The sequence below is a fragment of the Parasteatoda tepidariorum genome, chromosome 10 (assembly GCF_982258835.1).
Source record: "Parasteatoda tepidariorum strain Cologne lab strain chromosome 10, Ptep-v5.0, whole genome shotgun sequence".
In the NCBI taxonomy this organism is placed as follows: domain Eukaryota; kingdom Metazoa; phylum Arthropoda; class Arachnida; order Araneae; family Theridiidae; genus Parasteatoda; species Parasteatoda tepidariorum.
This window is the reverse complement of record NC_141764.1, coordinates 102,174,973-102,202,497: the sequence shown is the minus strand read 5'-3', so window position 1 is coordinate 102,202,497 and position 27,525 is coordinate 102,174,973. Positions and strand designations below refer to the sequence as shown.

The 27,525-nt window shown below is 31.2% G+C and overlaps 2 protein-coding genes and 1 long non-coding RNA gene across 3 annotated transcripts in view; 1 reads left to right on the top strand and 2 right to left on the bottom strand.

Moving 5' to 3' along the window:
- Positions 1–11,231, bottom strand: part of LOC107443298 (very long chain fatty acid elongase 4) — a 270,628-nt gene extending 259,397 nt beyond the window's left edge. The window contains exon 1 of the mRNA XM_087153530.1: positions 11,085–11,231. The gene's annotated coding sequence lies outside the window, so the exon portion shown is untranslated. The remainder of the gene's footprint in view (positions 1–11,084) is intronic.
- LOC147803175 (uncharacterized) overlaps positions 1–27,525 on the top strand; it is a 77,390-nt gene that overhangs the window by 9,673 nt on the left and 40,192 nt on the right. Inside the window, exon 3 of the long non-coding RNA XR_015429825.1 lies at positions 168–242. This is a non-coding gene — a long non-coding RNA (uncharacterized LOC147803175). The remainder of the gene's footprint in view (positions 1–167; positions 243–27,525) is intronic.
- LOC107443297 (very long chain fatty acid elongase 4) overlaps positions 20,718–27,525 on the bottom strand; it is a 47,527-nt gene continuing 40,719 nt past the window's right edge. The window contains exons 7-8 of the mRNA XM_087153529.1: positions 26,992–27,131; positions 20,718–20,892 (exon numbers count right to left, since the gene is read on the bottom strand). Of these exons, the coding sequence (XP_087009655.1) occupies positions 20,734–20,892; positions 26,992–27,131 (299 nt within the window). The 3' untranslated portion in view covers positions 20,718–20,733. The remainder of the gene's footprint in view (positions 20,893–26,991; positions 27,132–27,525) is intronic.

Here is a 27,525-nt window from a genome sequence, read left to right as displayed (position 1 = left end):
AATGTTTTTCAGAAAAAGCATTTAAAGTGCAAGAAAATTATGAACAACGAAAAAATTAATAACTTGAAAATAAATATCTGAAAACTAATCTTGTTTGTCTTAAATGTATAAATCTTAATGTAAGTCTTAAATTTTGTTTGTCTTAATGAGTTCAAATATCTTTACAGGTCCGTCGTCAACGGGGGGATGAGAGGGGTGTCACATCCCCCCTTCTAGCGATATCATCCAGTTGGCAAATTCAGGTCGAGTCGGATTTTTTTTTTCTTTCTTTTTTCCTTTTTTTTTTTTTTTTTTTGACAAGCTAAAATCCCGACTTAGCCGAAATTCCTTCATTGTCGGATATTTCATCGGTGATGAGATTTAAACGGATTTCAATGTTATCTGAATTTCGTCCATTTCGGGATTTTGTCCAAGACCTGACTCGGCATATCTTGCTGCTAAATGTGAGTTTTACAATTCAGTTTTTTATCTCTTTTTCAAGAGTAACCATTTATGATAATTCGAAGCAAGATGGCCGATATTACAAATCAAAATCTCGAAAACGATTTTCTCGTATTATTATTTCCACGACACATTCTTAAATTTAAAAAAATTTTAGTGACCTTAATTTTTAGTTAGCTAATAATGTATCATAAAATTCCGTTATTAATTCTCTGAAGTCTTTTTTAAAAAATTAATAAATTTTAAATGAAATAATCGTGCTGGTGACGTAACCTATTTGTTTTTCTTTTACTTTCAAAATATGGGTGGGAAAATTACAAATAAAAATACCTATTAAATTGGGTACTTTATTATTCAAAATATCTTATTTAAATTGTTAAATTCTGTTTAAATAACACAAATTATTAGAAAATTTATATTTTCAATTGGTAAAAGCTATTTTTCTACTATGAATTTTTTTACTAACTCCAAATGACTTTAAACATTTTTTAAAAAAACATTTAATTTATTAACTACCCATCAGTTCATAATTTTTAAAATTCTATGATGATTGGATTATTATTTTAGTTAAAATGTTTGTAACCTAAAATAAATTGTTCAGGGATCAATTCATATCTTTAGAACAAATAATCATCACAATAAAATTTGATATTCTCTATGGAAAATAGTAAACATATATGCGATCCTCAATTCACCATTATAAAAGTTTCTGTTTTGAAAATAAAATATTATATTTTGTTTTTAATATTTTTTTCTCAAGAATCCGGGAAATTCTGAAACAGTTAATTGAGTTACACTCAATTGAATCGACGCTTCAATCATTTCACACAACTTGTGGATGGTTGCCGAGTTCAAAGTATTAAATGTTGTAATTTTAGATTCATTAATTATTTCAATAAAAATACGGTGTAAATAGAGGAATTCTTCGATTCCGAGTATTCACGGAAAAGTGGCAAGTCTGTTTAATCAAGCCGGCACTACGAAAAGGCGCAAGAAAAGGATGGTGTCGTCTGATCTTGAAAACCCCAGAGATTTCTGTCAACTTGAAGAATCGAGGGTGTTTTAAAAGTGGTTAGCTAGAAATGCCATATTCTCTCTTACTCTTTCTAAGAATAAAGACAATATCTTGGTGTATGTCGTTAAAGAGGGGAAGCAAGGGACAGCTGTGGTACCAATTACTTCACTTTAACAGTCCAGTACCAGAACTTAGTTACTCAAAGCGTATTTAATAAATTCATATTATGATTGTATAAAATAGAAAATCCGCTCACAAGCCAACAGTCATTCAATCTACCGCAGCTTTTTTGAATATAAGTAAATTTTTTATAAATATTTATTATTTGTAGTCTTATTGTTTAAATATTAAGTTGAATTGTTGTTATTTTCCAGTTATTTTCCAATTAAATTATTTCCTCAATTGTTGCTTAATTTAGGTATAAAACTTTCTCGAAAGGGATTCTTTTTTTTTTTTTAAATATATGTGGGTAAAAAATTGTTATTTATGAAGCATATAAAATTATTTTCTTAATCTCTTTTGTACAGTATAATGATTAAAAGAAAGAAAAAAGAGCAATTAAGAAATGCTATGTTATTTATATTCATCAGCAGCAGCTTGAGATAGAAATCACATTTGAATTCCAAAAATTGGAATTATTTTGTCTTTTTTTTAATAGTTATTTACTAAGCTTTTTTATTTTGTGTTTGAAATAGTAATTTTTTTTAAAGATTTTTTCAGTTGAAATTATTTAATTGAGAAAGATCTTATTGAATTGAAATTTCAAATTCTACATTTGTTCGTAGGCTTTGTTTTTATGATAAGTTCAAACTGCAATCCTTTATGAACAATAATGTACTGATGCTTATTTTACTGAAAATGTAATGTGTTTAAAAATAGAAAAGTTTAAGTTTTTTTTTTGGGGGGGGGGGAAATAATTCTCTTAAGCATTGTATTTCTTATGTATTTAATATTTTTTATATTATCCTCTTGACTAAAGTTGACAGTTCTCCATTTGTTTTAGTTAATTATTAGTAAAAAGAAACTTAATAATTTTATAATTATGTAAAAATTCAATTCATAGTTTTGTATTAAAAATGTAGAATAATCATTTTAGCATAAATGCTTTCATAAGTTTTTCAATGCTAAATCTATTAGCGTTAACTGCACCAATGATAGTTGAGAGAAATGAAAGAATTATCAGCGAGATGAAATTGATTAAAAACTATCTTCGAACAACAATGACTGGCGAACGCCTAAATTCATTGCTTTTACTCAAAACAGAAAAAGATATTGATAGATCTTCATCATTTGGTTCAAAAGAAAATTCTGAAAAATTCAGTATTTTATTACGATTTAATCGTGATAAGTCATTAGGAAATAAAAGTTTAAATAATAACTGAATTTCGTTAACTGTCATTACTTTAATTGACGTTTGAACCACATTTATTTATTTCAAAAACATTTTAATTGCACTATAAATACAATACTATATTATAATTTTTTTACAAAAAGCAATATAAGCACAAGAAATGCAATCTAACCATTAATAATATACTATTGATTAAATCTCATAATAACAATTCCTGATCACTATCTAATGTTAATAAAATATTTAATAATAAGATTGAGAAAGAAAAATAATGAGAGGGGAAAAAAGCACATATCTACATTATACTCTCCTTTCTTTCGTCAACACTTTTCTTCGACCTTCATGAATTTTTCGTTGAAGAGAGGAAAAATAAAATATCATTTTTTGTTCGCGCACTAAATCTTGATAGCTCTTCATGAATATTCATGATATTTAGTCGCGCACAAAACTTTTGTTTTCACTTTTTTCACAAACTTGAGCACTAAGGAATTGTAGGGTCATCGGTCAACTTTATGGATGGGACACTGTAGGGTCATCAGTCAACACTATGGATGGGACACACATCAACTGGTTTCAGGAGACAATCTCGATCCAGCATCAGATTTCCACTAGCGACGAGGTACATCTATATTCTTTGGTACATGTAGTTGACGATGGGATGAGGAATCATTCCTTTCCTTTCACGCCTAAAGGCAGCTTTTTCCCCGGTGTCTGGGATGGGAATTCCGACGCCACAGCTAGCCTTTGTTAAACTAAGTACCGAAGAGATAGAAATGCTTAAGTTTCCACCGCAAGCAACTATCCTGTCCAATGTAACAGGGGTACATCCCTGTTATCATTGTTGTATTCAGCTTCAATAATTCAGTCGTAAGCCATAATAAGTTATCAAAAGGTTTATTTAAAGGTAGGCTGTTGGTCATAACAGTTCACATCCCCGCTCCACAAGGGAGGGGGTGTGGATAAAACTCCGGATGGTTCCGGCAGATCTTTTATGGAACACGTTATTCAGCAAGAGACATGCGAAAACCATCGGTCTCGCATTAAGTACAAATAGAAATTGATTAAAAAGGCTCAGTCTTGTAATCTTACCCATTAATGAAAATCATTTAATGCTTCCTAATATGGAAGTGAAAGAGGGAGAAGATTCTCAAAATAACTCCTCCTTTGAAATATAAATCTAATTATAATTCAATGGTATGTTTCCAGCCTTGAAGTCCCAAAATAGAATTTCTACACCTATTCTTTACCAAAGACATTTTATGAAAACGAAAGAGTTCTATCATCAAAGTAATAAATGTACAAAAATAATAAAGCTGCCGGTTAACAACTGAAAATATGTTCTGATTTAAATACTTTATCGTGATGTACAATATAAAATTAACTTATTTGAGTTATTTATAAAATTAAAAATGAAGTTATTAAATACATAAAATGAAATAAAAGAAATAATAAATCAATATTATATTCAATGAAAATGGATCGCAAAGAAATTTTACTTTAGACTAAAGTAAGGTGTTTTCTTTTTGTTATATGTAGATGCTATCGTGCATTTCGAGTTTTTAAATTTGAGCTTAAACAACGGCAATTGCTCAGAAGTTTGGATTTGAGGAAACATACGCAATGATTGTAAGAAATAGTTTAATCAATCACAAATGATAATTTTTTAATTTCTAATAAGGTAATCACTTTAAGAGAAATAAAAAAAAGTTATTTTTTTAAAAATCCGATATTTCAATTTCAAAACAATTATTTATCATTATATTCTTTTCTGGGAAATATGTATTTGGAATAAACTAAATTTTTGATTGAAAAGAAAAGCACTATACAAATCTAAGACTCACAATATATTATACTCATCCTCTGTAACAGTTTTTACAAAACTTACATAGTCCTATATCTATATTTAAAAAACAAAATACAAAATATCACAATAAGTGTGAAAATGACTATTCTACTCTAAAAGCAAATGGTATTGCGTACTCAGTGGAAAGCAATCAAATGGAGTTAAAATTAAAGTCTGGTGTTAAAATAATAGAGAAAGCAAACAAAATGAAAGAAACAAAGTGATACGAAGTTCACTGTACATTGCATTGTTATTTAATAAGATCTAATAATTATGTCATTACCTGTATATTCACACGTGGATCCCTAAATCTTAATTAGTTAATCTAAATTAATTTAAATAATATGAAGACATCAAATCTACAAATTATAATTAATTTTAATCCTGATTATCTGACTACACATCTTGATCATTACAAAAACATAATTAAACCCTATCACTTACAATGCTACATAATTAAAGTATAAATAAAGCCAACATACCCTTGCACCTTTCTCCTTCACTCCAGCGTCCTTCCTTCAGACTGCTCAGCTTCCAACTACCGGACGGCTCTTTAAGATTCTTCACCCTTTCAGGGCAACCCCTCAAAGTTCTTCTGATTGGTTGATGAAGAAGGGGCTGCCCTATTGGCACCTAATCGCTCAGTTGGTGAAGTCGCCGTAACATCCCTCCGCCGCTAAAATGTACTTTGTGAGGGAGGTTGGTGTCAAGAGGCAGTTGCTTAAAGTCCATTCAGATGAACGTAGATGGTCGAAGTCTTATGAGGTATAAAGTTCATTACATGGATCGTAGGCTGAGGATGCTGCTCTGAAGTGATTGCTGAAGATTGACAGGCTAACACTGGAACAGTGTCGAAGAATCATCTGTCCTCCAAACTGGAACAACTGATGTCGTACATGGAAAGTCAGCAAAGGAGCCACGGGTGTCATGGTTGAATGATGATGATCGGGGATCTGAAATGTTCAGTAGTATCAACTCTTTGGAAGGAACAATTTGTTTATTTTTTGGAGGGAGATAAGGATACAGAAGGTCTGTGGCTATTTACTTATTAAGAATAAAAATTTAATGTAAATAATCAATTAAAAAAATTTTTTTTTGTATATATATATTTATTTTACAATTTAGCTTGTCTGGAAAAAAAAACAATTTGAAAACTTAATATTTTTCTCACGGGCCCTAGTGAAAAAAAAATTCTTTTTTTTTTGAATTCCCTAATTGCACGCCAGCATACAATTAAGAAAAAACAAATGTTAACAAATAAGTTTTTTTTTTTTTTTTACAGATTAGAAACTTTATTCTGTTGGTAAAGATGAATTCCTAAAAATTCTTGTTCTGAAATTATATTTACGATTTGAATTAATCTTAGTAGGTTTATTCCTCATTATTCTTCGGCTGCAAATGCAATTTAATAAATTTATCTTGTTCTGTAGGAGCCTCATCTTGTTGAGTAAGGTGCAAATAACTAAACCTTTTAATGAATGAAATCATCCTATGGACATGAGTAGATATGACTTTCCTTGGATTATTAACGAGCATTAATTTATAATTTACTTTTGAAATCCTGTCTACAACTCTATATGGACCGGAAAATTTTGGTTTTAATTTTGCTGATAATTTACTTGTAGTGTTAGGTGTTTTCAAAAAACAAAGAGAACCAATTCTGAAATTTATTTTTTTAGTATCAATGTTTTTTTCACTGAGACGTATATGTTTTTTTTCTTGCTCTAACAAGTTTGTTAACGTTTTGGAAAAAACTTAATTCAAATTTAAAATTAACTGTTGTAGATATTCGGTTTCTGATTGAAATTTATTAGTAGAATCTTTAATGCAATATGGTAATCTCATATCTCTACCATGTTCAAGGAAAAAAGGTGATGTATGTGTCGCCTCACGAGTCGAAGAGTTCAACGACATCATGACATGTGGAAGCAATTGGTCCCATTCTGGGTTTTCGTTACAGAGCGCTGCTAGGATATTTGCAATCGAATAATTTGGGCGTTCGACCCTGCCGTTAACAAAGGCACTGTATGCTGAAATGTGTCTCTTCTCAATTGAATTTATTTTACAAAAATCAGAAAATCTCTTACTTTTAAAATATTTAGCGTTATCAGTAATCATTACTTCAGGGCAACCTTTTAATGCAATAAAATTATCGAAAATAGCTTTACTAATAGACTCTGATTTCGTATCCGAGAGCGATACCAGATGGATATATTTAGTGAAAGCATCGATAATGGATAAGACATATTTTTTTCCTGTCGATGTTGTTTTTAATGGTCCGAATATGTTGACATGGCAACATTCCCCTGGAAATCTACTTTGGGTAAATGGTTGGTGTGGAGGTTTGTTTATATTAAAGGCACTGCGTCTGGATAAGCAAATTTCACACGAATTGATAAAATTTTTCGTATCGCAGTACATTTTAGACCAGAAAATTTTTTCTTGCAACCTATGATAGGTTTTGAAAAACCTCAAGTGACCTCCGTAGTCATTATGAATTGCTTTGAGAATTGTGGATTTTAAGGAATGTGGAATACAAATTTGCTTAATTAAAGAAGTTCGCGGGGATTTGGAGTGTCTTTTACTCAAATGCATAAGCAACCCTTCCTCGGAAATAAAATAAGAATCATCGTTATTAGTGTTGTTATTAATTTTCGAAATAATTGTTTTCAATTTTGGGTCCTGATTTTGTAAAGTTATAATGGTTTCGGAATTGGGAAAGCAGATAGAATTAGTATTTATTGACCGAGACAAATGACCTGCTACAGGATTCATCGTACCTTTTACATATCTTATCTCATAATTAAACTCTTCTAGTGCTAATTTCCAGTGTAAAATTTTCGCGGATGGATTTTTGTTAGAGAGAAAGCCTAACAACGGTTTGTGATCTGTATAAATCAAAAATTTCTTTTTACCTATTAAAAATGCTCTAAAAAATTGAAGGGCGCAGTATATTGCATAGAATTCAAGCACAGTTGCACTATATTTTGATTGAGTCGGGTTAAGTTTTTTTTTAATAGAAATAAATCGGTTTTATTTCACCTGAAGGATAGATTTGCTCTAAAACAGCTCCTTTTCAGAAGAATCTGTAGTAATTTGCATTTCTAACTTGAAATCCGGAAGAGCTAAACAAGGTGGTTTCAAAATTGCGTTTTGTATGTCTTCAAAAGCGGCTTGAACAGTAGGAGACCATTCAAATTTTACATCTTTGCGTAACAAATTCGTAAGAGCATGTGCTCTGGCTGAAATTTTTTTACATATCTCCTATAAAATCCGCAACATGCTAAAAATGATTTAACTTCTTTTACATTTTTCGGAACTGGGAAATCCTTATTTTGACCGTTTTATCTTTATCAACCGAAATTCCGTCGGAGGAAACAATAAAGCCTAAGAATTTGCATGTTTTGGTTAAAAATTGACATTTAGCAGGAGAAAACTTCAAATTATACTTTTCGAAACGGCATAAAATTTCATATAATATTACTAAGTGCTCCTCTATTGTTTTGGAAAAAATTATTACATCATCGATGTAAACAAGAGCTCCTTTATGTAACAAGTCACCGAGAATTTCTTGAGCAATAGATTGAAAAGATTTAGGGCTATTTTTAAGTCCAAAACATAATCTATTAAAGTGGAATTTTTTTCCAGCTGGACCAGTAAAGGCTGTTTTGTGCCGATCTCTTGGATCTAAGGGCTGCTGATTGAATGCTGAACGCATATCAAGCGCCGAAAAGTAAGTTTTATTTGATAATTCACATAAAATATCATCCAGGGATGGGATTAAAAAATCTTCTGTTAACATTACTTCGTTTAAACGTCTGAAATCGAGGACGAGTCGCCATTTATTTTTTTGTTTAACGAAAAGCGTGGGTGCATTATATTGGGAGTCAGAAGGTGATATAATTTTAGCATCTAATAAATCATTAATTTGCTTACGCATTTCATCTCGCAATTGATAAGGTACTTTATATATAGGGCATTTAATTGGATTCTCATGCTCTAATATTATTCTATGAGGTTGAGTTTTAGCTCCGGTTAATTCCTTTGTAGATCTTGCGAACGCGTTAGCATGTTGTAGTAAGACCTTAACTAATCGTTGTCTTAAATTTTTGTCTAATTCGGGAAATTTAAAGTCTTTCTCGGAAAGAGGTATTGCAGGTACGGGAAATTCCTCCATTGAGTTTACGATGCCTAAAGTCATATGCTTATTTAATTCAAAAGCATTGTTGATAGTATTTCTAATCATTAACTTAAGATCTTTTGTCTTAGAATTAGTTGTTGTTACAGTAGGTAATACATTGATTCCACGTTTATCTAATTTATTTAAAGGAGAAATTAAAATATCGACATTGTTAGCTGGTATCATAGGTAATGTAACATCTAATATTTTTAAACAGTTAGGTGGAAGAATAGTCTTTTTCTTTAGTTTTAACCGCGTAGCATTAGAATCAAAATTATAAATATGATGCGAAACTAGATCTATGATCGGAACTTTAACATCTAATACTTGTAAGCATTAATTTTTTGCATCTAAGATAGCTTGGGTTTGCTTAAAAAATCCAAAGCCCAAAATAGTTTGATAGGCTGATGTTAATATATCACGTGTAATATAAAACAAATGAGAAAATGTATGGTTTTCAATTTTAAATTTAATTACGTAAGCTTTAGAAATTTCTAAAGTATCCCCGTTTACTGCTTTAATATTAATATCTGTATTAACGCATTCTTCAATTTGAGTTTTATCGAGTTTATCAAAAATTTGTGGAGACATTATTGATACACTAGCGCCTGAATCGATTAAAGAAAAAAATTCCAAATCTCCACAGTGAAGTTTCATCAAAGGCAAGGATATTTTTTTACTATTATTTTCTATTTCTTGAATTAATTTCTTCGTGGCCTCCCGCTCCAACCTCGAGCTCTTGCTGTGAAGCCCCCCTTTCGTTTCCCTGTCCTCTGGGTCTTCTATATGGGTGTCGAATTTGATTTTGAAATAACATGGGACATTCTATGTTGAAATGCCCAAAATTTTTACAATGGAAACATTGTATTCTAAATCTATCGTTATGATCTCTCTAACATCTCCGATCAGTTGGATAATTATGCACCCTATGTTCAACAGGATTTGAACATGTTGCCTGTTCAGCTAATTTATCAACTTTTAAATTCAATGCGGATATTTGATCAACCAAAAGATTAATAACGAACCCTTGGACAGCCGCCTGGTCAACTTTGTTATTAATTCGCGACTGTGCAACCATTGAATCGTTAAGCTCCTCTGTTAGAGCTATCTCTATCGCTTGTGAAAAACTTGTCGGTCCTTTAGATAAAACAGCTCGCTGAATTCCCTCTTTCAAACCGCTGGTGAAACGAGCTTGAATCATTCTATCGTGAGCTTCGAAAACTTCACGCGAGTGTTCAACCGGCGACAATATGCCGACCGCTAATTTCCTAATTCTGGATGCATAATTTTGAACCGATTCTAAATCCTCTTGTTTGCATTGAGTAAAATGTTGCAAATTTGTAACTAAGGGTATTTTCTTTGAAAACCTTTGGATTAAAAGATTACTAAACATATCAAAATCATTTGTGGTATTAATTTCCCTATCTATCTCTAAATGATTAGCAGCTGAATTTCTAAGTTTTAATTTGGCTATAACTAATTTTTCTTGATCTGACCATTGACTTAGAAGAGCTATCTGATTTAATTTGTTTATAAATTCCCTAACAGATAACTCATCACTATCACCGCGATATTCAGGTAATAAGTTTATAAAATCTGAATTATTAAGGCGAACATTATTTGCTCTAACTTCCCCATGTTCAGGTGAACGTTGACGTCTTCTACTCATGATGGTTTAATATTTTAAATACATTAATGTTAAAATTACACTAATCGGTGAATCGGCACGTGGCAAGACTTAGATTAAGAAAAATTTGGCATAGCAGCTAAGTTAATCCCTACTTCTCAATATTAAAAATAAAAAAGAAATAATTATCAATTTTAAACAAATAAACATAGTTTAAGGAAATTAATTGTTAGTGTATTAAAACTACTCATTGATATAACTGGATGGTTAAAATAGAAATCCACGTGTCGAAATTAAATTTATTTTTAAAGTTCCCTAGCATTTTAAATTTAAAAAAAAAAATTCCGTGTTTGGTCACGGCGCCAATGATACGAAGTTCACTGTACATTGCATTGTTATTTAATAAGATCTAATAATTATGTCATTACCTGTATATTCACACGTGGATCCCTAAATCTTAATTAGTTAATCTAAATTAATTTAAATAATATGAAGACATCAAATCTACAAATTATAATTAATTTTAATCCTGATTATCTGACTACACATCTTGATCATTACAAAAGCATAATTAAACCCTATCACTTACAATGCTACATAATTAAAGTATAAATAAAGCCAACATACCCTTGCACCTTTCTCCCTCACTCCAGCGTCCTTCCTTCAGACTGTTCAGCTTCCAACTACCGGACGGCTCTTTAAGATTCTTCACCCTTTCAGGGCAACCCCTCAAAGTTCTTCTGATTGGTTGATGAAGAAGGGGCTGCCCTATTGGCACCTAATCGCTCAGTTGGTGAAGTCGCCGTAACATCCCTCCGCCGCTAAAATGTACTTTGTGAGGGAGGTTGGTGTCAAGAGGCAGTTGCTTAAAGTCCATTCAGATGAACGTAGATGGTCGAAGTCTTATGAGGTATAAAGTTCATTACATGGATCGTAGGCTGAGGATGCTGCTCTGAAGTGATTGCTGAAGATTGACAGGCTAACACTGGAACAGTGTCGAAGAATCATCTGTCCTCCAAACTGGAACAACTGATGTCGTACATGGAAAGTCAGCAAAGGAGCCACGGGTGTCATGGTTGAATGATGATGATCGGGGATCTGAAATGTTCAGTAGTATCAACTCTTTGGAAGGAACAATTTGTTTATTTTTTGGAGGGAGATAAGGATACAGAGGGTCTGTGGCTATTTACTTATTAAGAATAAAAATTTAATGTAAATAATCAATTAAAAAAAAATTTTTTTTTGTATATATATATTTATTTTACAATTTAGCTTGTCTGGAAAAAAAAAACAATTTGCAAACTTAATATTTTTCTCACGGGCCCTAGTGAAAAAAAAATTCTTTTTTTTTTGAATTCCCTAATTGCACGCCAGCATACAATTAAGAAAAAACAAATGTTAACAAATAAGTTTTTTTTTTTTTTTTACAGATTAGAAACTTTATTCTGTTGGTAAAGATGAATTCCTAAAAACTCTTGTTCTGAAATTATATTTACGATTTGAATTAATCTTAGTAGGTTTATTCTCATTATTCTTCGGCTGCAAATGCAATTTAATAAATTTATCTTGTTCTGTAGGAGCCTCATCTTGTTGAGTAAGGTGCAAATAACTAAACCTTTTAATGAATGAAATCATCCTATGGACATGAGTAGATATGACTTTCCTTGGATTATTAACGAGCATTAATTTATAATTTACTTTTGAAATCCTGTCTACAACTCTATATGGACCGGAAAATTTTGGTTTTAATTTTGCTGATAATTTACTTGTAGTGTTAGGTGTTTTCAAAAAACAAAGAGAACCAATTCTGAAATTTATTTTTTTAGTATCAATGTTTTTTTCACTGAGACGTATATGTTTTTTTTCTTGCTCTAACAAGTTTGTTAACGTTTTGGAAAAAACTTAATTCAAATTTAAAATTAACTGTTGTAGATATTCGGTTTCTGATTGAAATTTATTAGTAGAATCTTTAATGCAATATGGTAATCTCATATCTCTACCATGTTCAAGGAAAAAAGGTGATGTATGTGTCGCCTCACGAGTCGAAGAGTTCAACGACATCATGACATGTGGAAGCAATTGGTCCCATTCTGGGTTTTCGTTACAGAGCGCTGCTAGGATATTTGCAATCGAATAATTTGGGCGTTCGACCCTGCCGTTAACAAAGGCACTGTATGCTGAAATGTGTCTCTTCTCAATTGAATTTATTTTACAAAAATCAGAAAATCTCTTACTTTTAAAATATTTAGCGTTATCAGTAATCATTACTTCAGGGCAACCTTTTAATGCAATAAAATTATCGAAAATAGCTTTACTAATAGACTCTGATTTCGTATCCGAGAGCGATACCAGATGGATATATTTAGTGAAAGCATCGATAATGGATAAGACATATTTTTTTCCTGTCGATGTTGTTTTTAATGGTCCGAATATGTTGACATGGCAACATTCCCCTGGAAATCTACTTTGGGTAAATGGTTGGTGTGGAGGTTTGTTTATATTAAAGGCACTGCGTCTGGATAAGCAAATTTCACACGAATTGATAAAATTTTTCGTATCGCAGTACATTTTAGACCAGAAAATTTTTTCTTGCAACCTATGATAGGTTTTGAAAAACCTCAAGTGACCTCCGTAGTCATTATGAATTGCTTTGAGAATTGTGGATTTTAAGGAATGTGGAATACAAATTTGCTTAATTAAAGAAGTTCGCGGGGATTTGGAGTGTCTTTTACTCAAATGCATAAGCAACCCTTCCTCGGAAATAAAATAAGAATCATCGTTATTAGTGTTGTTATTAATTTTCGAAATAATTGTTTTCAATTTTGGGTCCTGATTTTGTAAAGTTATAATGGTTTCGGAATTGGGAAAGCAGATAGAATTAGTATTTATTGACCGAGACAAATGACCTGCTACAGGATTCATCGTACCTTTTACATATCTTATCTCATAATTAAACTCTTCTAGTGCTAATTTCCAGTGTAAAATTTTCGCGGATGGATTTTTGTTAGAGAGAAAGCCTAACAACGGTTTGTGATCTGTATAAATCAAAAATTTCTTTTTACCTATTAAAAATGCTCTAAAAAATTGAAGGGCGCAGTATATTGCATAGAATTCAAGCACAGTTGCACTATATTTTGATTGAGTCGGGTTAAGTTTTTTTTTAATAGAAATAAATCGGTTTTATTTCACCTGAAGGATAGATTTGCTCTAAAACAGCTCCTTTTCAGAAGAATCTGTAGTAATTTGCATTTCTAACTTGAAATCCGGAAGAGCTAAACAAGGTGGTTTCAAAATTGCGTTTTGTATGTCTTCAAAAGCGGCTTGAACAGTAGGAGACCATTCAAATTTTACATCTTTGCGTAACAAATTCGTAAGAGCATGTGCTCTGGCTGAAATTTTTTTACATATCTCCTATAAAATCCGCAACATGCTAAAAATGATTTAACTTCTTTTACATTTTTCGGAACTGGGAAATCCTTATTTTGACCGTTTTATCTTTATCAACCGAAATTCCGTCGGAGGAAACAATAAAGCCTAAGAATTTGCATGTTTTGGTTAAAAATTGACATTTAGCAGGAGAAAACTTCAAATTATACTTTTCGAAACGGCATAAAATTTCATATAATATTACTAAGTGCTCCTCTATTGTTTTGGAAAAAATTATTACATCATCGATGTAAACAAGAGCTCCTTTATGTAACAAGTCACCGAGAATTTCTTGAGCAATAGATTGAAAAGATTTAGGGCTATTTTTAAGTCCAAAACATAATCTATTAAAGTGGAATTTTTTTCCAGCTGGACCAGTAAAGGCTGTTTTGTGCCGATCTCTTGGATCTAAGGGCTGCTGATTGAATGCTGAACGCATATCAAGCGCCGAAAAGTAAGTTTTATTTGATAATTCACATAAAATATCATCCAGGGATGGGATTAAAAAATCTTCTGTTAACATTACTTCGTTTAAACGTCTGAAATCGAGGACGAGTCGCCATTTATTTTTTTGTTTAACGAAAAGCGTGGGTGCATTATATTGGGAGTCAGAAGGTGATATAATTTTAGCATCTAATAAATCATTAATTTGCTTACGCATTTCATCTCGCAATTGATAAGGTACTTTATATATAGGGCATTTAATTGGATTCTCATGCTCTAATATTATTCTATGAGGTTGAGTTTTAGCTCCGGTTAATTCCTTTGTAGATCTTGCGAACGCGTTAGCATGTTGTAGTAAGACCTTAACTAATCGTTGTCTTAAATTTTTGTCTAATTCGGGAAATTTAAAGTCTTTCTCGGAAAGAGGTATTGCAGGTACGGGAAATTCCTCCATTGAGTTTACGATGCCTAAAGTCATATGCTTATTTAATTCAAAAGCATTGTTGATAGTATTTCTAATCATTAACTTAAGATCTTTTGTCTTAGAATTAGTTGTTGTTACAGTAGGTAATACATTGATTCCACGTTTATCTAATTTATTTAAAGGAGAAATTAAAATATCGACATTGTTAGCTGGTATCATAGGTAATGTAACATCTAATATTTTTAAACAGTTAGGTGGAAGAATAGTCTTTTTCTTTAGTTTTAACCGCGTAGCATTAGAATCAAAATTATAAATATGATGCGAAACTAGATCTATGATCGGAACTTTAACATCTAATACTTGTAAGCATTAATTTTTTGCATCTAAGATAGCTTGGGTTTGCTTAAAAAATCCAAAGCCCAAAATAGTTTGATAGGCTGATGTTAATATATCACGTGTAATATAAAACAAATGAGAAAATGTATGGTTTTCAATTTTAAATTTAATTACGTAAGCTTTAGAAATTTCTAAAGTATCCCCGTTTACTGCTTTAATATTAATATCTGTATTAACGCATTCTTCAATTTGAGTTTTATCGAGTTTATCAAAAATTTGTGGAGACATTATTGATACACTAGCGCCTGAATCGATTAAAGAAAAAAATTCCAAATCTCCACAGTGAAGTTTCATCAAAGGCAAGGATATTTTTTTACTATTATTTTCTATTTCTTGAATTAATTTCTTCGTGGCCTCCCGCTCCAACCTCGAGCTCTTGCTGTGAAGCCCCCCTTTCGTTTCCCTGTCCTCTGGGTCTTCTATATGGGTGTCGAATTTGATTTTGAAATAACATGGGACATTCTATGTTGAAATGCCCAAAATTTTTACAATGGAAACATTGTATTCTAAATCTATCGTTATGATCTCTCTAACATCTCCGATCAGTTGGATAATTATGCACCCTATGTTCAACAGGATTTGAACATGTTGCCTGTTCAGCTAATTTATCAACTTTTAAATTCAATGCGGATATTTGATCAACCAAAAGATTAATAACGAACCCTTGGACAGCCGCCTGGTCAACTTTGTTATTAATTCGCGACTGTGCAACCATTGAATCGTTAAGCTCCTCTGTTAGAGCTATCTCTATCGCTTGTGAAAAACTTGTCGGTCCTTTAGATAAAACAGCTCGCTGAATTCCCTCTTTCAAACCGCTGGTGAAACGAGCTTGAATCATTCTATCGTGAGCTTCGAAAACTTCACGCGAGTGTTCAACCGGCGACAATATGCCGACCGCTAATTTCCTAATTCTGGATGCATAATTTTGAACCGATTCTAAATCCTCTTGTTTGCATTGAGTAAAATGTTGCAAATTTGTAACTAAGGGTATTTTCTTTGAAAACCTTTGGATTAAAAGATTACTAAACATATCAAAATCATTTGTGGTATTAATTTCCCTATCTATCTCTAAATGATTAGCAGCTGAATTTCTAAGTTTTAATTTGGCTATAACTAATTTTTCTTGATCTGACCATTGACTTAGAAGAGCTATCTGATTTAATTTGTTTATAAATTCCCTAACAGATAACTCATCACTATCACCGCGATATTCAGGTAATAAGTTTATAAAATCTGAATTATTAAGGCGAACATTATTTGCTCTAACTTCCCCATGTTCAGGTGAACGTTGACGTCTTCTACTCATGATGGTTTAATATTTTAAATACATTAATGTTAAAATTACACTAATCGGTGAATCGGCACGTGGCAAGACTTAGATTAAGAAAAATTTGGCATAGCAGCTAAGTTAATCCCTACTTCTCAATATTAAAAATAAAAAAGAAATAATTATCAATTTTAAACAAATAAACATAGTTTAAGGAAATTAATTGTTAGTGTATTAAAACTACTCATTGATATAACTGGATGGTTAAAATAGAAATCCACGTGTCGAAATTAAATTTATTTTTAAAGTTCCCTAGCATTTTAAATTTAAAAAAAAAAATTCCGTGTTTGGTCACGGCGCCAATGATACGAAGTTCACTGTACATTGCATTGTTATTTAATAAGATCTAATAATTATGTCATTACCTGTATATTCACACGTGGATCCCTAAATCTTAATTAGTTAATCTAAATTAATTTAAATAATATGAAGACATCAAATCTACAAATTATAATTAATTTTAATCCTGATTATCTGACTACACATCTTGATCATTACAAAAGCATAATTAAACCCTATCACTTACAATGCTACATAATTAAAGTATAAATAAAGCCAACATACCCTTGCACCTTTCTCCCTCACTCCAGCGTCCTTCCTTCAGACTGTTCAGCTTCCAACTACCGGACGGCTCTTTAAGATTCTTCACCCTTTCAGGGCAACCCCTCAAAGTTCTTCTGATTGGTTGATGAAGAAGGGGCTGCCCTATTGGCACCTAATCGCTCAGTTGGTGAAGTCGCCGTAACAAAAGTAGCTAACGTTGCATACATAAAAATCGTGAAACACGTATCTACCTAAAAAAAAGAAGAGCCATACGACGTACAAGAAAATTCAATATATATAACAAAATATTTCAAGAAAAAAAATCCAAGTTAAAAATAAGATCATAAAAATGTTCTTTTTATAGTATTTAACGTTTATTCCTGGCAATAATTTAGTTGCATTGAATTATTTTTATACCGAACACAACTGAAATTAAATAACTAATGACAAAATTAAAAAGCATTTGTCATACAAAATTTCATTAAAACTGTTATCAGCTGTAAAATAAGTTTTTTATTCTCTTGTATACTCTTTTTAAAAGTTACTAATTAATGATTAGTCATATATTTTTAAAATCAATGGGTGTTCCCTTAAAGGTGAATGAGTTTCAGAGATGGGAGATAACATTTGTTTTATCTAAAATTCTAATCTTACCTTTTCTTTGCATAGAAATAGAGACACCAATCAAATGTCCCTTAAATCAACGTTTGATCTTGCCTAGAATTTTGTTAGAACATTTTTATTAAATCGAAAATATTTTTTAACAAGGAAATTGTAAGTAAATTAAGGATTCAAACCTAAACTTTTTCAGGATTCAAACGAAAGGGGTTATTAGAAATGGATTGATTCCAAAATGATTCGACGGTAGGTGGCGAATTTATCTTTAAAAAGAAATTTTTTCTAAAATAATACAAAATAAACGTAAATTGGATTATTTTTAAAGAAAGAATGACAACTAAACTAAAGTTTCTATTTACTTCGAGTCAAAAGATATACTATAGAAAGAGTTTTGGTAGTGAAATTTTTTAGTAAGGCATCCAAGGGGTAATTAGAACATACACTGGCTTCAGTTCAATTTAAAACAGAGAACTTATGAAAGACTTGTTATTTTATTAGTTATAAAAAAATTTAAAAATCATGTTGTAAACTAAAGTTACTTTTAAATGCTTTTTGTTATTGCAGATAATTGATAGAAAACCAACGTTCATTTCATTTATCCTCATGGTGTCATGTTAAATTAATAGATTTTCTAATACAGTTTGAAAATAAAATTCAATTTTAAATTTATTAATACATTACAAAGCTTTGGATATTTAAACGTTACCAATTTCCATTTAAAAACCTGTAAAACATAAATATTAGACACCTGTTTTGAATTTAACCTCACTTCACTTTGTTAATTTTAAATTTTTGAACAACCCCCATTTAAAAGTTATACCTACGCTTCATGCAAACCATAACTTTTAAAATAACCCCGAAGTTTTCTCTATTGATAGGTACGTATTTTATTTACGTCACGCTAGAGCTGCACAATGGACTGTGGTTGACGGTATGGGAAACATTCTTGAGGATGATCCTCTGCAGAGGGGATAGCTCCCCTGCTGTGGCATCCCGACTACCTGCTCTCGATGTCGAGCACTTTACGGTAGAAAAGTTTAAGAAGGACCGATACCGCGCACCCTCGGTCTCAACGCAGGCTGATCAAAGTGGTCACCCACCCTCTAAATGTTTTGAAATAACCAACAGGCTCATTAATAAATATTTCTTAGTTATTCTCTTTTGTTTAATGTAAACCAATTTCTTATTCAAAACCATTTTGAACATAGATTTAAATTAAGTTCTCCATCAAAGTTCAGTTACTTAAAGTAGCAAAGTATTCACTACAATTCTACATTAGTTTGTTGTTGTTGTTGGCGTATGCTAAGCAGAGGGGGTGAGATTGTTCTTGTTTTCCAGTGGCGCCACTGGAAAAGACTCAACAGAAAAAATCCTTTATCTGTTTTACGAGGAGATGCGGTAACGCTTATCGAAAAACAATGCCATCATTTTTAACCTCTTTCAAGTTCATTGGAACTGTTCTGACGAAAAATGCTCTCGAGAGCTCAACCACCTTCAATTGAAGTCTCGATATCAATGAGCCTCAAAGAATTGGGCTGTTGATATCCAGCGATTATCATCTTGCCCTTTCGGATCCTGAAATAAGTCAAGATTTAGCTAGCCAACACTTGGCAGACAGTGCGCGAGACCCAAAAATTCAAAGGGGTCTTGCAGTTGTGAAGGATATAGCTCTCGTTTTCGCACACAAGATCAGTAGCAAGCTGCATGGAAAGACTGCCACTCTACCAGAGCAGTATCATACACAGACTCTGACTTGAAGAAACCGTTCGAAGAGATCCGAAGTTCAAGAGAGACATTCAGAAATAGAAAAATAAAATGTTTGATCTGGTGTAAGGAGGAGCATATACGTAAAAACTGTCTGAACTGTCCCTACGAGTGCTGCAGATTTCTTCATTAAGTAGTGGCGACCAGAAATGAGGTGAATCCGCCCCACGTAGTACTGCAGACTATGACTAGAGACAAAATCAACGTTCATGGAATAGTACATCTGAAGATTTTAGTAGGAGATGCCAGCTACCATCCTATGAAATATGTGTCTGACGCTTCATTCCTCGGACTTCTTACGCGAAAATAATGTCAGCCCGGTCATCAAGATAAGGAAATTGTTCTCAAGTTCAGCAGACGTGTTTAAGACGAGAAATCCGTACGGTCAGGAAGTTGGGTGTGCTCAACGACTCCGAGAATGCAACTTCGAAATTTGTCATCTCAGGGAAACTTCGCATGAAAGCTGTCGATACTGTTCCAGGAAAGAGAAGAAATATCAGCAAACAAATCCTGTGTTATGGTTTCAATGACATCAAAACCATATCCTTGGAGTGGTGAAGGGAAAGCAAAAGCCCAATTGAAAGATCTTGATATAAGACCGACCCTTGATACGAAGGAATCTTCAAATGTAACATCAAGTTGACAGGAAATTTCCACCAACAGATCTCACTATTATGGTTAAAAAAAGAATGCCTTAAAAGCATGCCTTCGCTGGAAAAATTAGCCTATGACAAATAACCTTTAAATTTTTATCAACTGATTCAAGATTGTCGAGAATATGTTGACCGAAAATGTGGCGTGTTATCCTTCGAAGTAGTAGTTTGATTATTCCCCCTCCCCCCACCCAACGCTCAGGAAGAAAAAAAATCTAAAAATATGTTTATCATCAAGTTCCAGCCAGTAATTTTTTTTTAAATTTTCCAATGGTGAAAAAGTGTGTGCTTTTATACGTCAACTCTTATTGCTGTTTTGTTTTTTAACAAGTTCCTCATCAATGGTAAAACAAAGTCAACATTTTTACTAATGTAAAAAGAAATAATATTAATTGAAAACTCTTCCAGGGCGGCAAAATCACGCTGACATCTTTCTATTTCAACAGTCATACTCTGATGATCGAAACTTGTTGCGCATTTTTCTACACGGTTTCGTAATATCAAGTTTTTTAAACTTTCAGTTTTTGCTCCACAAAACAAAATGTAACGTTAAGTTAAACACCCAAAACAGAGGCGTTTACAATTTTTTAATATACAGAAAGCTAATTTAAAAATCATACATTCAGTGTAATTCACTAGAAATAGTGAGAGAAAAATCATTGAAATAGTGATAAACATATTTTATTCTTTCTTTTTCCTATAATTCTTAGCATAAAAGTCAGCAAATAAAAGCATTAATGAAAGCAAAAATACGGCGAGGACCACATTCCAGACGTTTATCTCTTCACATCCTGACAGCTTAGTCCACATCATGTATGCTAATACAATCCAAAACTGCAACTGTAATTTAAAAAAAATATTATCAATAATTCATACTATTGAGTAATGTGCAGTCGGCAAAAAAAAATATAAAAAGATATCCCTCTGAATAACTTTTGTCCTAATGACCGGATTTTCACGAACTAAGAGTCAATCTTAATAGTTCCTGGGGGTGACCTCAAATACGCTAATTCATTAGTGCTAACTATCAAACTATGAAATCAAACATAAAAATGTACTTTCTCTGAATAAACATATATTTTTTTAATATATTTGGAATCCAGCCCCTTGAAATAGCAAGGGGGAGTAGATAAAATTTCGAAAAAATTGGGTAGTAAATTGGATGACAATAAAGATTTATAAATATGGTGAAAGTTTAAAAAAGTGGTAAATTTTCCGCCATAGAAAGTGAAACAATTGAAAACTGTCAAAAAAAAAAAAAAAGAAACTGAATGAATGACAATGAATTGCTAAGCAACCAAGAGGAAACTTTTTGGATCAGCTTTCTGGGCAAAGAAAACAGAGTTTGCTTTTTAATCCTTTGAAAATAAAATTTGAATCGATAAATTTTTTATAATTTTGTAAGATTTTAAAATTTAAACATCGAACTTATAATCAGAATTTTTTTAATTGCTTTTAAAGCTGTTTTAGCGTTATTTGTATGACAGCTTTGTACTAAAACCAAATTTACATAAGTTATAAATTTATAAAGAGTTGTAGACCTAATTGGTTTTACACTTCAGTTCGAGTCTTATATGTAAGGGTAAGAAGAAGAAAAAAAGATCCTGCAAAAAATTGGAGGGCCGGATAAAGAATAAAGATAGCGATTCTGATGCATAATCAGAAGGTATTATAAATTCACGGTATTTCTTTACAATAAAATTGAAAAAACTTAGTAAATGTTCAGTGGCATTTTAAAAGCATTTTATTATTTTCGATATATATTATATATATATATATATATATATATATATATATATATATATATATATATATATATATATATATATATATATATATATAGGGGAGAGTGGGGTCAATTGTAAAATTTTTTACTTAACTATTTCTAACTAACAAAAAATCCAATATATTTATTAGTATTAATTGACAGACGCGTAAAGTAGGCTATCCTCAACTAGAAAAAAAAATAAAGACCTTATTTTAAATGTTATTATATTAGTTATTAACAATTTTTGACAGTCGTGCACTTGTTACAATTGTCCCCACTTACGGGGTCAATTGTAACAGTTCAAAAATTCAACTAAAACATAGTTAATTATACATATTATCATAGTTGTGATATATTTTTTATTGATCAAAATAGTAGTGATATTTTAGGAGTAAAAATAATAATGAGCAGAGACCTAAAGGGTTAAACTTTTAACTTTAAGTTGTTAAAAATTTTAATTTATGCTGCGAAAAGGTGACAAATAAAATAATGCACATGCAACATAATATAAATGATAAAGGAAACTATTGGTGGCTCTTAAAGAGTTTAGTAATGGTTTGTAAACATAAGAAATGGGACCTAAGGGGTAAAGCAATTGCAATTGAAATTATGAATTTTATTTTCAGCTGTTACAATCGTCCCCAAGACGCCATTTCAGCTTCATTTGTTAAAAACAATGCTAGTTAATTAAAAAAACTAATTTTTTTTTTTTAAGGAGACCGCTTACATATTCGGTTAATAATTTTTATTTGATTAAACAAAATTACTTTGTTACAATATAATATTCTAATACCAAAAAAAGTACTTACGTAGCGTGAAAATATCTTTTGTGATGTAACTCTTTCAAAAGTACATAAAAATGGTTGCCAGCAGGGGTGTACATGTAGATTTATTAAATACACCTTGTGCGCCACCTAGGAACCAAATCTAAAATACCGACACTCGAAATTTTTGCTCTGTTACAATCGTACCCTGTTACAATTGATCCCACTCTCCCCTATATATATATATATATATATATATATATATATATATATATATATATATATATATATATATATATATATATATATATATATATATATATATATATATATATATATATACAGACTTTTACAAACATGTTCTTTCACTAAGCTATTCGATTGCCGAAAGTTACTTATTTATCACCAAATGTCGCTACTAAAGTTTCTTTGTTTAATTCCTTTATTTAAAAACTTATTTTACGAAAAAATTACTTATTAAAGGTAAAAATGTTTAATAAAATACATTATCCGAACTAAATACGTATGTGGAAGATAGCTTTTTTAAGTTTTACTGAGTTGAATTAAGAATTTAACTTTTCGATCAATAAGTCAGTGACATTCATTGGTTAAGTAATTTGTAGCTTAATCAATCGGAAACTATAAATAGAATCAAAATTTTTGAATTTCTTCCCATGGGATTTAAGTAGATACCTTTTAAGCATTTTGAATTTTTCAAAGATTGTAAAATCTAAGTTAGCTAAATGCCATAAAACGTCTCATTTTTTAATTTAAAAATTATATGAAGCAAATAAATGCTTTTTAAATTTTATTTTGATTATTTAATATAAATAATTTATTTAGTGTAGTGTAGCAAACTTTTATGTATCTTTTCTATGTCCCAAACTGTTATGTATCTTGTACTGCAATTTCTCTCTAAAGAAAAAAAAACGAAAAAAAACACCAGAAATAGTTTCATTTTTTATGTTTTGTCGTAATGTCGTTTTATATTGTTAATATGTTGCACATTTTAATGTATTTTAAGTGTTCAGTCATTTTTTTACGTAGGTTTATGGTCTATATTTTTTGACAATAATAAAAAAATGTGCATACTAAATTTCAAAAGTCAAAATTTCTATATCATAATTATTTTTTTCTGTATAAATATGGAATTATTATAAACTGAAAATAATGCTAATCTCTTTTGCTTGCTAATCTCTTTTTCTTATTTTTCGAAATGAACCGGGAAGAATTGAATTCGAATGACTTGTGATTGACGTATCTTTGCTGACAGAAGAAGCAACTCTTATGTAAGACATTAAAATCCTCATATTTTTAATTTTTCTTCTTCTCTTAAATGCGAAGAGAAATGTAACCAGAAATTCCTCTTGGAATTTTTTTTATAATTTAGAATAAAATTCTGGGAAGGAAAGAAAGCTTTTCGAAGAGTTTCAAGATGTCAAGAGTCTAAATGACACAAGAACGCAAAACACAAGGAGGAAAACACAAAAGATTATTCTTCTCAAAAGGAATAAAAACGCATATTTTGTTTTGCGTTACATCCTTTGTTAGAATTCAATCATAAAATAAGATTGCTCCGGTAAAAGTCTTAAGTCAAAAAACAAAGACCAGGGGGTCTGTCTTGTGTAAGAGTGGGAAGAGTATTGTAATTAGCTTATTTTGGATGAAATTGGTTATTTGGCTTATTTTGGGGACAAAGAGGAGTACAGGGCAAATTAAGGGTCGCTACTGGCCGACTAAATATAACAAATGACGATAAAAAAAATTGCTGACAGTTGCTGCACAATCGCCACTTTTTTTCTATTTTTTTGTTACTGAAAATGCGATTTATGCGCAACTTTTTAAAAAATTATTTTTTAATAAATATGGAATCTTGAGTATATTATAATATTCCGAAAACTTCTGTAATTCACACTTGTTTCCAGAAATCTTTCTTTATTTAAGAACTTGGTTATGTTTACCATATTCTTCGGTATGCTTCAAGAGAAATGTCCTGCGTTATTAATAGCAGCAGTCCTTTTTTGCTTTTACAAAAACTGCAACTTTGCTTCTGCCCAGTAGCAAAGTTTTTTAATTTTCCCCCCACAGCGCTTGATGCATTGCCATCATAAGCCGTGACATATCTTATTTTATTTAAAAACCGGCAATGAACAGCAGATCTAATTTTTGGTTTACAACTATTATACACTTTATCTTAGTGTTTTAAACCCGCAGCCCCGTAATTTTGTATCCAACCCAGAAGACAAGAGAATTCTTGGATCTGTCAGTCGGACAAACTAGCCTTCGTGGAGGACTTTTTATTAATACTAACCCATATTAATGTTATATGGAGAGATGAAATTACGAAACCTTCCCAAGATTTATCCAAAACCTATTATAAGCCATGATCTGTCAATTACTGCGTTGTAATCAGTAGAATTCGTATCCATCGGCCATCGCTGAAATTCGATCCTGAATCTTCTATAGGGAGGTAAGTATTCTATTTCTTGAGCTACCACGACTCCAAGGTACGGGACATCAAGTTTTGCATGAAATTTGTTTGACATTTTCTGCCCAGCGAGGATTATTGTAGTTTGCTTATTTGGTTGAAAAGGGGGTTGGGAAGTGACAAAACTAACAGTCCCCCACAGGGAAACGAAATTTTAACAAATGATGAAAAACTAACAGTTGCCTCCATGCCACTAAATTCTTGAACTCCAGACCATTATTTAAATAATTATTTAGAGGTATAATAGATCAGACAGCGGAGGCGCTTTCTACTTCCTCTTCATTGCTCTGGCGGATTCAAAAGTATCAACAGTTCTTTATCCGTCTAACAATTCTCTAATTTAGTTTCATTTCATTCGAGAAATGAAATGGAAGAATAATAGAACTTGCTCACATTTATCTTAAGGCCTCAAAAGTCAGGCCCCCTAATTACTGTTACAAATAAATTTCTTAGGTGCTTTCAATTAGAATTACGAGTTGGCGGAAACTGAAATGAATATAAGTTCAAATTTACTATATTATAATTTACAAGTTGTATCAATAATTAAGAAGCATTTTCTAAAAATGCTATTAGAGTGGTCCTCGATAATTTTGTACCTACGGTCCCTTCCCCTCTTTTCTAAATCAAACTCTGGCTTACTCCAAGACTGTGAAGGGAATTCTGGAAAAAATTCTTATTCTCTGATCACTAACCGGTTTAAATGAAAACTTCTTCAGACACTATTTTTTATTCGTTTGTGGTGTTGCTGCAGTATATATATATATATATATATATATATATATATATATATATATATATATATATATATATATATATATATATATATATATAAGTTCATAACGAAGAATAAAACAAAGAAAAATAATAGACATATGAAAACGGGGGGGGGGGATAATAAGTAAAAAAATAACAAACAGTTTATTTAAAAAAAAAATTTAAAAAAATAATGAAATTTTAATTAAAAAACCGGAAAAAAAGCTGGAAAAAAAGATATAATCTTTTCTTCAGCCCACACGATTATATCCGCAAAACAGAGTGCTTTCTGATATTGTATCAATAAAGCCGAAGCAAAATATATTAATACAATAGTGTGAAGAGCACTCAAAAAACAGCAAAATCATAACAACTTACATGGACGGATATTTTTCAAGAATGATTTAAAAATGTTTTCGCAGAAAGATTGCCAGATTACAAAATATGAAAACAAAAGATGAAAACAAAAGCGCAAATTGAGTGTAACAAGAGGGTTTTAAAGTGTCGTTCTTACTGCACTGCTGAAGTGATTTGTTATTCTGAGATTTGATTTGTTAGTTACCAAGGATGGGCCCGAAATGGATGTGCGCAAGGTAATATTATGCTGGATAATTTTAAAAATTGATCATAAATAGTTTTAGAAGATAGATGTTTATTTAAGAAAAAATATAAAATAGAAAAGAGAAACATAAATTGCCTGTTTTGCAGATAATTTTAGCCGCGGATTTGATAGAAAAATTGTTTAAATTATCAAGGAAAAAACTTTTTCAATAGATAATTTTGACACGGATTTGCCCAAAATGGATTTGCATATGGAAAAATTAACAAAGAAAAAATTTTAGCCACGGATTTGCCCGAAATGGATTTGCACATGGAAAATTGTATAAATTAATAAAGAAATTTTTAGCAAGCAATTTTATCCACGGATTTGCCCGAAATGGATTTGCACATGGAAAAACTATATATATATATATATATATATATATATATATATATATATATATATATATATATATATATATATATATATATATATATATATATATATATATAGCACTGTAAAATCTAAAAACACTTCACTTGATTTTGCTTTGAAGTGGTTTGGAATGCCTGGTAATCTTTTAAAGGTCACTTTATAAACGCAATATACTTGGATAAATACTTACAACCTGTAGAAATGTGATATAAATTTTTTTCGAATGCATTATATCTTGCATCTTGCCACCGTATGCTGAGAGGGCATAATAGGAGTAGGTGCACACATGAACGAAGGAATTGAAGCCAACGGCCACGCAAGTATAGTGACCTAAACATCAAAATTGGATAGGTGAATATTACTGTAAAAGTCTGTTGAGTCCATGTTTTGCCGGTAAAAGTTTGGCAAACATCAAAATTGAGAAACCGGTAAAGCCCTGAATGTACCAGACTTTTACCTTGACATATATAATAGAGAACAATTTGTACATCAAATAGAATAATATAATACAATAGTTCTTTTAAAATTTAATATTGGGACATTTGGTGACCTCTCTGGTGAGCATAAATATTCTTTTCGAATTTTAGGGAGCGATAAAGAACCATATGTTCATAAAATGACACTATTACAGGGTCGCTCGAGGGAAAACTAATGATAGTGAAAAAGTACCATAACTAACAATTTTTTCCTGTACTTTTAATGACACCACAGGGAACGTTAATAA